Raw genomic sequence first — 13,983 nt, 5'->3', positions numbered from 1 at the left:
CTCCAAGAATTTCAACCAACTTCCCTTATCCTCTCTTAAGATTCAACATTGTAACCATGACATTCACTTGTACACAGTGAAATCCTTCTTGCACAAATAAAACCAAGGGCTCTAATATCAAACTTGATCTGATTGAGAAAATTAGTTTTGTTGTGCTAAAATTCCTTTTCAGAATATATTAATTGTGCTTGAGGATTCATGAGATTATTTGTAAGTTTAAACATGGGTTTTTGAGCATTTTTATGTAAAATTTATGTGAAAATTAACATAAATAAATGACTGAACAACAACATATAACAAACATAAACATCACCATAAATAGTATTACAACAGCACATGATGAAGGAGTTCACCCCTCCTAGGTTACATCTTCTTGGTCCAACTTCCAATGGCTTGACCCTCTCTATTATGCTAAAAAATGTGAATACATTAGTTTACAATGCTAAGAAATCTCTAAAACCTGTTCTAATGGCTACATAATGCCCAAAAATGCATGGGTAGCCTCTTTTTGCTCCTGATTTTGTAAAAAAATTAAGAAGTTATGGCCTTTCCCAATCTTTTGCTAATCGCACTGCAAATTCCCCAAAATCCGACACCATCTTACAAATTTGCACTGGAATTCAGGTGAAAATGTCGGACACTTTAAATGTCCGCTAACACCTAAATTCCAAAAAATTTGGGCACGTGGGGGACCGCGTGCCTAGGGCTAAGGCCAACGGCCCTCCCCCACTGGTCGGCCCCCCACTCTCGTCCAGTTGGTGGTTGTATGAGGCTGCAACCAAGAGTCGACCCTGTGGGCTGGTCCTACCCCTGAATGGTGCACTTGTCAAATTTAAATATGTGTCAACGACATATATAGTTAAGAACCATGGTGATAGTGTATTGGTAAATGACTTTGTTATGTGCTATGTGGTCGTGGGTTCGACACTCGTTGCTTCTGCCCGGGCTTGACCCATAATTTTCGTGGTCCTCGGGCTGCCACATGGTGGCTTCTAGCTGGGCCATGTGTGAGCTTGTGGTTGGCCACCAACCAACCAATCACAAATTACCAAATTGCACCCAATAAAAATGTGCAACTTGGCACAATACGATTCACTGAGCCCATTGGCCAGTCAAAGCGCCACACAAACCTGCCCAGTAAGTGCCACGTCAGCAATATAGACTGTTGTCTGGGCTTTCAATTTTTTTCAAAATTTCGCTTGTTTGGGAAAGTGAACATAACATGATTTTGGGAGGATATAGTGTTTGTTTCGCGCGAAATGAGTTGTGCTAGATTCGGGATGACAAGCACTATGCGGTCGTTTAGGTTCCACACTGATCCGACAACTTAGAATTTTGAGCTATTCTTTTTTGAGCACCTGATCACTTACATTCCTTCACATGTCTATATAAAAATGCACACTTACACCCCATCCCAACTTGACCCTGATATATTATGAAAATTAAATGCACAATTTACTTTTCCAGTTTGTTTATGTAATAGATATATATATATATATATATATATATATATATATATATATATATATATATATATATATATATATATATATATATATATATATATATATCATGGTGAATTAATAATTTGTTGGAGTAACCTAGGCGAGGTAGATGTTCCACTACCACACCAAGAGTATATCCAATAGCCCTTAAGTCATATATACCAAAAATTTATGACATAGCAAGAGCCGAACCACCATGAGTGGGGGAGCCTACTCCTTGAGCTTTATCGCAAGGGGCCAAAGTTGCCCTCCCATGGGATTTGAAACCGGGTGAAGGGGATAACATCCCATTATACCAACCACTCAATTGTCCTACAAGGAAACTTGTATTTGTAATATTTTTTTACCATGGTGAATTGGTAACTTGTTGGAGTAATATGGGTGAGGCCCAAGATCAAATCTAGCGACTACCACTATACCACCAAGAGTATATCCATCAATCTATAAGCTAGATATACCCAGAATTTATGACTTAGCAAGAGTCGAGACTCCACGAGGATGGGGAAGCCTACTCCTTGAGCCTTATCACAATGGGTCAGTGATGCCCCCCGTGGGATTTGGAGTCAGATGGAGGGGATAACATCCCATTATGCCAACCACTCAGTCGTTCCACAAGAGGACTATATATATCTATCTATATATATATATATATATATATATATATATATAACCATACGAATCGGTAACTCATCGGAGTAATCTAACCGAAGGATTGTATTTGTAATATTTTATTAAACTAGGGCGAATTAGTAACTCATTGGAGTAATCTTGGTAAAGACTATGATCAAACCTAGTGGTTGCCACCATAACATCAAGAGTATATCCTACACCCTGTAAGCTAGACTACCAGGAATTTACAGCTTTCTCTCATCATGATTTTCGGAAGAAAACTCACACAGAGCAATATATCTTCATGCAAATTCCCATCATTTCCCGACTCAAAAACTAGGTGTTGTCAACACCTTAACCACTCGAGCGTTGGGAGTTTCCGATGAAAATCACATTGATGATGAAAAGACCCACCTCTTTAAGGTCTTTAGTAAGAATGGTTATAGCAAGTGCCAGGGTCTGAGAGCTTTCCTTAATGCGGAAAGAGGTCCTAAGAAGAGGATCAATTCCAAGGATTGATCTTATGGAGCTCATCTTCCTTTTATTCAAGGGACCACGGATAAAATCGCGAGGATCTTGAAAAAACATAATATTCCTTCTTCCTTTAGACCCCTTTGCACTATTCGAAGTTCTCTTCGTTCGGTCAAGGACCTGGTTAACCCCAAGGATGTGAAGGGGGTTTATATTATTCCTTGTTCCTGTGGGACTCCTTATATTGGTGAGACTGGTCGATCAATAAATCAAAGGATCTGTGAGCATGCTGCGGACATCAAGCATGGGAGGTCTCGCTCCTCCGCTTTGGCAGAACATGCAGAAAAGACCAATCATCACATCTGCATAGAAAAGGCTAGAGTCATAGCGAGGGTTGACCATTTTCATCATCGTAAATTTAGAGAGGCGTTAGAAATTGAAAAAAGGCATGTTAATCTAAACAAAGACGATGGATGGAGTATCAGCAGATGTTGGATCCCTGCCCTGAATTCCTAAAGTTTCTTGCGTTTTTTTTCCTATATATTTTTATATTTATTTATTTGTTTATTTAATCACTTAAATAAGTTTTTAACAACTTAACAACTCTGTTTATAATTAGTTATTAAAATACTAATCCCTAATAGTATCTCCATAGTAATATTAATTTTTATGTGAGATTTTTCGGCATAAATCACAAGATATTTCATTTGTCGACGCATTTCGAACCAACTGGTGTGGTTCATCGTCAAGACAAGTTGAATTAGCAGATCAGGCTTTGCATGTTAAATAGATAGAGCAGAAACTCCAACGGCTGAATTCCTTGACCAGGTAACGGCTATATTGACAACGGCTAGCTTTGACTGGTTAGTTAACATGCAAAGCCTGATCTGCTCATCCAACTTGTCCTGATGATGAACCACACTAGTTGGTTCGAAATGCGTCGACAAATGAAATATCTTGTGATTTACGCCGAAAAATCTCTCATAAACTTAATATGGATCACAAAAGCCTCAATTCAACAATATTAATTTTTATTATAATATAAATATTATTTACTTTGATGTTATTTAAAATTCAAACTTTCCAAAAGTTTTTTTTTGAATTCTAATTATTATTATAACATTATAACTTAAATTGATTTATTATATAAATAAAAAATCTAACCTAATTCAAAAATATTAATTAAAATTCTTTTTGATTCTGAATATATATATATATATATATATATATATATATATAGTCAAAATCGTTGTTATTTTCTAATGGCTAGTTAGCTACTCTCTTTATCTATTTATTTCATTGCCTAGATCTGATTCATCATCTTGTCCTGAAGATGAACCATACTGGTTGGTTCGAAATGCGTTGACGAGATTATCTCCTATGTGATTTTTTCCGAAAAATGTTGTTATAATTTACAACTTAGCAAGAGTTTAGAGTCCATGAAGGTAGGGGGTCTCGCTGTTATTTTCTAATGGCTAGTTAGCTACTCTCTTTATCTATTTATTTCATTGCCTAGATTTGATTCATCATCTTGTCCTGAAGATGAACCATACTGGTTGGTTCGAAATGCGTCGACGAGATTATCTCCTATGTGATTTTTTCCGAAAAATGTTGTTATAATTTACAACTTAGCAAGAGTTTAGAGTCCATGAAGGTAGAGGGTCTACACCTTGAGCCTTATCATAATAGGCCAAAAATTTTTCTTATGAAATTTAAAACAAGATAGAAGGGATAACATCCCATTGTACCAATCACTCAATCGTTGTACAAAAATATTTTTTTATGTAAAATAAATACCCATAAAAATTTGAACCAATAACCTTTTCATATCGAATGATTTAACAAAACACCCCTTCACTATTATTTCAAAACCCATAAACACTAATTTTTAAAATGCATTCGTCCAAAATATTATTGCCCATATTATGACATTATTTCAAAACCCATAAACACTATTTTTTAAAATGCATGCGTCCAAAATATTATTGCCCATATTATGACATTATGGCTTATGACTTTTAATGACCTGGGCATCATGCGAAGCACGCCGATATGATAATTTTTCGTCAAGCAAACACATCAAGCTGTTAACAAAATACCGTTACATCGAAACCGCGTCATCCAAGTTAGTTGGATTATTTCCTTAAAAATGTCAAGTTATATCATATCGAGTTTTATTGGACGCGGGAATGTCCTTCCGTCAAGTCAACGTCAGTCCGTTACCTGCAAAGCGCGCCGGACATTGATATTCGCTCATATACTTTACGTGACTCTGAACTTCAAGCCCATTTCAGGGCTGGTTCCGTTTCCTCCACTAATCACTAACTAGCACTTTTTAATGGAAACACTATCAAACGCGCTGAAAGTATAAACACGTGGGAATGATTTTACTTTAAGAGTGTAAGCGGAATGTGGAATTGTGATCCCTCTTATAACATTGATGGATTGGATGCCGAAACTTCACGCAATGCAGTGCTGTGTACGAGAATACTTACTTGCGCTAAACGGATTCTTCACCTTCACATTTTCTGCACATTGTATAAAGATGAAGCATGCTGTTACTGTTTTGTTGAACAGAGTCGGCGTTTCCTGTGTGAATGTTGCAGTAGCTAAGGGATCAACAGGTTGCAACGTAAAAGATTTTGGGAGAGTTACAGAGCATTGGAGAGGTTTTGGTGATAATGGGTCGGTTTGGGTGTTCAATGTTGGTTGGAATAGGAATGGAGATATTGATCCTCCTCCTCCGTGTTGGTATGGCTCCTCATGGTGTGGAAGCTTGGGGCAATGAAGGACACTATTCGATTTGTAAGATAGCTGAGGTAATTATTATTATTATTATTCTTCTTCTTTATCTTTATCTTTAGTATTGTTTTCATTGCAATGAAGTTTGTATATGTATCTGTAGCTTAATGTATTTTCATTGGCTTTTGTTATGTTTTGTTTTATTGCTTCTCTTTGGGCTGTTCATTAACACTTTAGGTTGGTCTTTGGCTGTTCATGGACAAAAGTGCAGTGTTTGATGTAGATTTCTGAGTGTTTTTTTCCTTAAGTGGCATTTTCGAAAAGCAGAAATCCAACCTTTTGTCTTCTTCTAGTTAAGTTCAGAGGCACGATTATTTAATTCAATTTATGGTTCACACAATCGAGAGATATTCCTTGCGAGGCAGGGCCAGGTGCCAGTTATCTTCCATGAACTCAACTTCTCCACTTTGTCTATAATCAACATAAATGGTTTAATCTTTCAGTAGAATCAAACCTTTGCTAAGGGTTATTATTCCTACAAATTTGTCCTAGGGGTTTCGAGTTTCTCAAACACATTACACATTCCGATGTTGCTGTGAATTCTCCCCTGCATATCCTGCTTGGATGTCAGGTCGCCATAGAAATGTTGAAATTCTTAACCATAGATTAGTGTTCTATGCTTTGGTACATGCTATGTCTTGTTTGCCCGAGTGTTGATGTTCCATTTATAGAGCATATATGCCTATTTGATTCAGAATTCTCTTGATCCTTTTTGGCCCACCTCAATAAATCGAAGCCCTTTTTAACTAATACTTGTCGCTTTTTCTTTTCTTCCCAGAGTTTTTGTTTTGTATCCGTCAGTATTTCTTCATACCATGAGTCTACCGATCTCTATTTACTGGGGTTTCCAAGATTTAAGGTCCCATATTCTTGATCTTCCCAATATTGATGCACATACACCTCATATTTAGTTGGTGACAGTGTTCTTAACATGCTTGAAGCTTATTGATTTGTTTTGGGGAGTGCTTACCTTATTCCAAGTCTTTCCAAAAGAGGGCTGATCTTCCATGTTGCTTTTCCTAGAACCTGTCTTTGAGGATCGTTCTCATCTCCTTCTTCACACTCTTCCAAATATGAGATTCATTAGGAAGTGTACTTGTTCTGGGTATATCTTGCCAAGGAGTGTTTGGGTGTATTTTTCTTTCCATATATGGGTCAAAAATGCTGACCTCTCTTTATGTTGCCTATTTTTCATTTTTCTGAGTCCCAAGCCTGTATTATTCTTTAGGGTACATATATTTTCCCATGTGATTAGTGGCCATCTGTTTTCCAATTGGGGGCCTCTCCATAAGCACTTTTTATATATTTCTCTATCTAATGTGTTATCTTCTGTGGCACTGCTATCATTGAGAATAAGGATACTGAGAATGCTTGCAAAATTCTTTTCAGTAGTACTAGGGACAAAAAGTGAAATGTCCAACCTTCAAGTTGTTTGTGTATCTTTGATAGAAATATTTCTTCCATTTTAACTCCCTTCCACTATTCACCACCAGAGGTACCCCTAGATATTTACTTGATAGTGAGGATCTTGGGGAAAAGGCTATTTTGTTGATATGCACCTGAATCATTAATGGGGTGTTAAGAAAGAATATTTGGGATTTACCTTCTTTTCTCTTCCTTTTTGAAGCTTTAAGGAATACATTCAGGGTTTTTAAAAATGTTTTTAATTCGAGACTATAGCAATGGCACTTTCTTTTAAGTTTTAAACTTGACCTAAAATCAGTTTCAAAGCTTCTTTCAATTTGGCCAAAGGAAGCTAGATAATCATTCAACCTTTCCACAGCGCTTCAGTTTGTGGTAATTCAAAGTCTGCTTGCATCCATTCAAAGTGAAACAACTTTGTCGTTGTTTTGAACCAGCTTACTCGAACTCCCATTTCATATTGTTATCATCACTAGTAGGTTACCTATTACTGTTTATGTTAGTCTCTTCAGTTTTAAAACCTGTAGAGAGCTGGAAGCTTTGGATACTAGAACTATATGTTTATTTTCATTGTTCCTTACTAGTATTATTGCTATATCACATTTTTTTAACCAGCATCTAATCTCATACAAAGATATTCAACGTGAATACCCTTTTGAGGGTTGCAATACTTTTTAGTACCACATTGACCATGCTGGTAAGGATAACTTGAATCGACTTATTTGCTTTGATATTTCCCATCTTGCAGAAACTATATGGGCGATTTATTCCCTCAATTTCCCCAAGTTGACAAAAATTATGATTTGTCAATAAAGATTGAGCAACAATAGATGTTGCATGGTCAATGGCTACAAGATAAAAGGCCCACGTTTATCTATCCCATAACAATGCAACATGGGCCTTCACCCCACCTTCCTAGTAAATGGCCACCATAAGGCTCCTTAAGCTTACCCAACAAAGCAGGCATTAAGCATCCTCTTTATCCATCGTCCCCACCTTCCTAGTAAATGGCCACCATAAGGCTCCTTAAGCTTACCCAACAAAGCAGGCATTAAGCATCCTCTTTATCCATCGTTGGAAACAATTGTAAACCAAATAACCACATAACATGAGAAAGAGCCTTTAATTTTAAACGATTCTAAACTGGTGAGGACGATAAACCATCCATCCCCAAGATGCCCTAGTCAATCTTTATAACGGGTTGTTTAGTTGGGAGTCTAGGGACTATTAGCTGGGTGAGGATATTTGTTTGAGTTATATATATACTTACATAGGCATTTTGATACTTACAACGACTATTGTTTCTATGGGCAATTGCAGCCACTCCTAAGTGAAGAAGCATCAATAGCAGTGAAAAAATTGCTCCCTGAGGATGCAGAGGGTGATCTTGCTTCTCTTTGTTCGTGGGCTGATCATATGCGATTCCACTATCCCTGGTCAAGTCCATTACACTTCATTGACACGCAAGACAATAAGTGTTCTTATGTTTATTCCAGTAAGTTATTCCATCCAAGATAAACTTAATTTGGGTTTTCGTTTCTGTTTTTAGTGAAATACTCTCAGATTGCCCATCAATTTTGTACTTTTATGTATCTGTGTGTTTACCATAATAAGATGGGTATAACATGAATTGCCCGAGAGAATTATCTCATCTTCATGATAAACTGAAGGTTGTGCAACATATAAGAAATATCTGAGTAACAACCTTATTAGAGATCTCAGAATTTTTCTGTTTGTTTGCAAACAGGGGACTGCCATAATGCCGAAGGAGAAATAGGCATGTGCCTTGAAGGTGCCATAAAAAATTACACTTCTCAGCTTGAAACTTATGGCAGCAGAGCCGACAGCGAAAAATGTATGTTTATCCTGTATTTCCATCATCTTACATTGAATTTTCTATCTGTAACATGTGTTTTACATCTCAAAGTGCTTTCACAGTGAAGTGAATTATATTCGAATGTGGTCTAATTCAAATACCAGTGGAAACTAATACCCATTTGTATAACTTGCAGATAATTTAACAGAAGCTTTACTATTTCTCTCTCATTTTATAGGAGATGTCCATCAGGTCGTATGATGTCTATTTTTACATTTTTTTATATGGATAATTTATCGGGAACTTAATCATTGATACTGATTAACGAAAAATATATTTGCAGCCTCTACATGTGGGATTCAGTACAGATGAAGGTGGAAACACAATCATATTACACTGGTACAGGCAAAAGAGTAATTTGCATCATGTAAGTAAATACAATATCCTCTGCCCAGTAATTGGATTAAAAGTATGGTTCTTTTTATCCTTTACCTTAAAGGCTCATTGGTTATTTCAATTCTGTCTTTTAAGGAGGGGAATTAAGCAAGCAATGTAAGAGGAATGGGAACAAAAAGTGTAGGCTTTAGAATGAAAAATAATTCAACAAAATAGCCTTGCCTTTGTCCTATTTGTGTGTCTTGCATCAATGTAAAAGAAAACTTTTCTCACCCATGTTTTTGTCATATACTCAGAGCAGACTTTCCACCTGTTAGCTATTATTCTTTGACAGCTTTAAACAGGGCCATTTAATCGTATGAATTGACTTGACTGCACCTATTAGACTTAAAATGAGTTGACATTGGCTGATGTATCCATTTTAGCCCATATGAGAACTAGACAGTTTGCAACCACCCAAAGTGTGAAATGTCTTTTATGCTGTAGTTTGCAACTGTTTTCCCGCGACTTGAACGAAAACAATTAGTTGTACCCTTGTACAGTCACTCGTGTCAGAATGTTTCTTCTGGTTATTATCAGTATGTTTAATGTGTTTGTTTAGACCTTATGCCAAATTTCAGTTGGCCCTTTGATCGACATTTTGTTGTGCCTTCGTTTCTGTGACTGTCAACAGATATGGGATACACTGATGATCGAGACAGCAATGAAAGATTTTTATGATGATGACCTTGAGGTTATGATCTCATCAATTCAGAGAAATATTACTGTATGTGCCTTCCTCTCTCATTTAAAAAATGCAGTTGACTTGTTGGATTACTTATTTACTTTATCATAAGGTGCTTCTGGGATATCACAACGAGCTATCGATTTTTTTTTCTTGTACAAGAAAAAAGTTATAGTTTATGTCTATATATTGTGAATTCCGTCAATGATAAAATTTATATATTGTTTCAAAAACAGGATAGCTGGTCTGATGAAGTACCTACATGGGAGAAATGCAATGGGCATGATCTTGCCTGCCCCAAAGTGTGAGTCTTAAAATTCCAGAAGTCTACCACCATCTTTGTTTTTACATTTAACCAACTTAAGGTTCTTGATGAATTTGGTAAACCATTTTTTATTGCTGTCAATTTCTTTTGTAAAGACGAAGTTAACAGTTCTGAAAAAACAAGAGAGTAATTATATTAAACTTTTGTAAGTTCATGTGTAGTGCATATACAATATTCCTCGTAGTTTATGCCTATTAAGACACAGAACTAGACACTAAGTCATGATTTAGAGCTGTTGTTTCTTATCACTTATACCTCCTTTTCTGTAACAAAGGAAATGCCAATTTTCATTTTGGGTGAAAGGTCCAGAGCTGTATTCTAAGAAAAGCATCAATATTTTGAGTTGGCAAAGCTCATGGCTCAAACATAATTGCATAAAGAGATGGAACTTGTGACAGGAACCTGTCACCATTGACAATTTTGGCATTTGCTAGGACGTATAGTTGTCCAGGGCACTGGTGATTTGACTCCAACTAATACCAACCGCAGTAATACATGTAGATTTCATTAAAAAGAGAGCACAAAAAACGTGACATTTGGCTATTTTTAATCACAGAGAAATAGAGAAGATTGTATGGGAACACATAAATTAGCAGAACAAGACAAACTGCAACTACAATCTCCTTCCAGGTAGCTACACCGTCAATGCATGCAGTGACCTGCTAAAACTGATAGATTGGTTGCTACATTAACATTTACTTAATTGATTGTATAACCAGATTTTTATCAAGTTTTCAATATAATTTTCTCTGAATTGTACAGTGGTGTCGGAGAAGAACATATCGAGATCCATAATTTGTCTTGCAATTTATAGGTCACCTTTAAGGCTCTTTTAGGGAGGTAGTTCCATTTCAGAGTTAAATTAGGACCTTAATGGAATAGACCATGAACTATGATCCTATTCTTTATATGATTCAAATCATTTGATATTTCTTTGGCATAACCATTAATGATTTATTGGAATTTAAATTGCTGACAACAGGTATGCAGATGAAAGTATCATTCTTGCTTGCAAGTGGGCTTACAAAGACGCTGAAGCAAACAGTGTTCTAGAAGGTATTTTCATCAATTCACATCAAAGTGGCCTTTGTATTTCCATTACTTTTTTGGGCGTGATTGCTGAAACGCCGTCCTTTGCAGATGACTACTTCCTCTCTCGCTTGCCGATTGTTCAGACGCAACTTGCAAAAGCAGGTGTCAGGTTGGCTGCAACACTCAACCGATTATTCAATTCAAAAGAAGGCTACAATCGGAAATCAGAACTCTAGAAAGAAAAGTGATGGGTTGCTTGCAACAATAGTATTGTAATCTATATTTAGATCAGAAACAGTGCTTGCGCCACTGAAAACAATAACCGCTGTCACAACATCTTGATTGTTTTTAAATCAATTGTAGCTTAACCCAGAGGAGCATTGGTATGAAGGATTCATGTATCATAAAGATGTCGTGTGGTTCTGTTTCCACAGCCATTTTAATGTTTTTTGTTTTTTAATTTTCTTTGAATTTTAAGTTACTACGTTTATATTTAAATTGTTTCAATAATTGCATGGTCCGTGAGACGCGAGAGCTCCTTGAATGATGGGACAGGATAAAAGCCCAGCATAGGCAACATCCTCCTGGATACTCATAGCTCCTTTTATTGCAGAAGAATCTACGTGGTTGCTTTATTGATTAATAAGAGCCACATAAAGAATTTGTCGCATTTAAATTTTCCAAGTTTATTTGACCAGCATACCTGTGGTGTTTGAATGCTGTCTAGTGCTAAAGATTTATATCCTATTCTTGGCTCATAATTATCAATAGGGTTTAGGGGCCAGAGAAGTTCATCCCCGTTATGTTTTAGTTTTACAAAACATCTTCCCAAGTTTTGAGTGTGTTCTCCCGTGTTCACGTCTTGATCATTAAAGGGTATTGCTCACTCGCTTAACTGGAACGAGGAACATAAGCTTATTTCTCTGGATATACTTATGATTCAAGTCATATAGCTTTCTTCATTGACTCATGCAACTAATCCGGAATGAATTGATTTCAGCATATTCACAATTATTACATTTGATTACTAATATTCCAAGCAAACGAGTGGCACTGTTCTTTATCGTTCTTTCCTGACCTCTATGCCTTGGTGAAAGATATCCTTTGTTTTTCATTTAAAAAATTGAATGGGTGGGGAGCTTGTGTGCTTCCTTGCATCCAATCCAAGGATCCAGGCCTAATTTTACTTTATCTTCCTCCCAAATTTCTAGACTAGTTAGTTACTATTTTTTTTTCAATTGAAGAAATCATGCCTGGAACAACTCTCAGGCATACATAGTTTTGTCCAGGGTTGGACCATAACTCTTGTGAAGACCAAACCTCCTTACCTAACCATTGGACCACATCCTTGGGACTAGTTAGTTACTAATCAGGGAGAATGTTGAGACTATTGCTTTCCAAATGATTGATGAATTTTGAGATTTTTTTTAACTGTATTTTTGATCCAACCCTCTATTGTATATGAATAGATGAATTTCTCTATTGTAGCTTGTGCTCAAATACCGGAGCCTTTAACAACCCTCCAAACATTTTTGGCGGCAAGAGCCTTTAAGAACATAAAATGTTTTTAAGCACCACCCACCTAAGGATTTCTAGGATGCTAACACCATCCTTTTCTTTCCAGCCTCTTCAGACCAAATAATTCTAAAGTATAATTGTCAAATTTGGTTAGTCTACCTTCTGGGATTCACGAAAAACATCCAGTATATGAGTATGACTTCAAGAACAACTTTAAGCATAATAAGTCTACTGGTTCTAGATAACCATCAGTTGTACTTGGCAATAATTTTTTCCTCCACAATTTCCAATCACCTTTTTATAAAGATTATCTTTCATGAAAGCCTAGGTATTTAAAACCAACTTCTAGATCCCCTACATAGTAAGGGAATACATGTGAAATTTGATTCTTTTTCTGTATTTGAGAAACCCCAAAAATGAATAAAAAATTTAACAATATTTATTTGCACTTCAATGGCTTCATAGAAAAGGTCCATGATTTCATGAAGTTTCTCAATCATTCTTCTAGATCCTTTATACAATATTAATATGCCATCAACAAAAAGAAGATGAGTGACATTACAAGAGGGGCCATGCTTATACCTTTTAGGCTTCCATTCTCAAGGGATGCCTTTATGGATTGGCTAAGTCCCGCTACTATCATGAAAAGAAGGGTGGATAGAGGAAAACATTATATAATCCCCCTTTCAAGTTTGAAAATGTGGGAGGCAACTAAGAGAATTGCAAATGAAGCTAAGTTAATGTAGCTCTAGCTCATTTCCCAAGTGACAAAACCATGACAAGAGTCTAAATGAATAAGAATAAGTCTAATATATAACCAACTCACCTAGTGAAAAGATTAGGAGAGGTCAACTTTCAAATTAAAGCTTTATGTTCTTAGTTTTAATCGAGTGAAGCCCTTCTTGTGCTACTCAAGCAACCTCATGATTTTGTTTCTCTTCTATGAACCTAACCTATTTAGAGGAAATATGTAGTGTAACTAACCCCAAAGCTTTAGATCATTCATACAAAATATAGTGCGAAACCCAAGAATATAGTGCGAGCCCACTTATAATGGTCATACGAACTAATTTGGGCCTTATTAATAAAGATGATCGGTTTTTAACTATTTAAATTTCCTTACTTAATGAAGGAAATCTCTTACATTAATAAAGTAACTAAATATGGGGTTCAAAGTAAGATGTTTTGGGATAGCAAGCCTTTTTTAGGATCCTAACCTTTTGTTGTAGAATCTCTATTGGTTCCCATGTGGAATCTGCTAGTTGCATATCTTTTCGTTGGGTCAATACTTCCTTGATCATGTGTTGGCATAATTGTCACTCTTTGATACCCAACATTGCTTTCTATTAGAGCCAAATGGAAC

The 13,983-nt window shown here is 36.3% G+C and overlaps 1 protein-coding gene across 1 annotated transcript; it reads left to right on the top strand.

Moving 5' to 3' along the window:
* The first annotated feature begins 4,990 nt into the window (after positions 1-4,990).
* Positions 4,991-11,600, top strand: LOC149210264 (endonuclease 2-like). Its single transcript, XM_089394386.1, has 9 exons — positions 4,991-5,404; positions 8,130-8,304; positions 8,557-8,664; positions 8,822-8,877; positions 8,969-9,052; positions 9,695-9,787; positions 9,982-10,049; positions 11,053-11,126; positions 11,211-11,600. Exons 1-9 carry the CDS (start codon positions 5,267-5,269, stop codon positions 11,336-11,338), a joined length of 924 nt encoding a protein of 307 aa, XP_089250512.1. The 5' UTR covers positions 4,991-5,266; the 3' UTR covers positions 11,339-11,600.
* The last annotated feature ends 2,383 nt before the right edge of the window (positions 11,601-13,983 follow it).

This window comes from Pinus tabuliformis, chromosome 1_2 (genome assembly GCF_031772625.1).
Source record: "Pinus tabuliformis cultivar Carrire ecotype Pingquan chromosome 1_2, CPIR1, whole genome shotgun sequence".
Taxonomy (NCBI): domain Eukaryota; kingdom Viridiplantae; phylum Streptophyta; class Pinopsida; order Pinales; family Pinaceae; genus Pinus; species Pinus tabuliformis.
This window is presented reverse-complemented; position numbering and strand designations above follow the sequence as displayed.

Excerpts from the sequence above, each read along its gene's own strand:
- LOC149210264 (XM_089394386.1), top strand. The coding sequence starts at position 5,267 with ATGGGTCGGTTTGGGTGTTCAATGTTGGTTGGAATAGGAATGGAGATA. Across the intron at positions 9,053-9,694 it reads AAAAGAGTAATTTGCATCAT|ATATGGGATACACTGATGAT; the intron begins GTAAGTAAATAC and ends GACTGTCAACAG. Across the intron at positions 11,127-11,210 it reads AGCAAACAGTGTTCTAGAAG|ATGACTACTTCCTCTCTCGC; the intron begins GTATTTTCATCA and ends CGTCCTTTGCAG.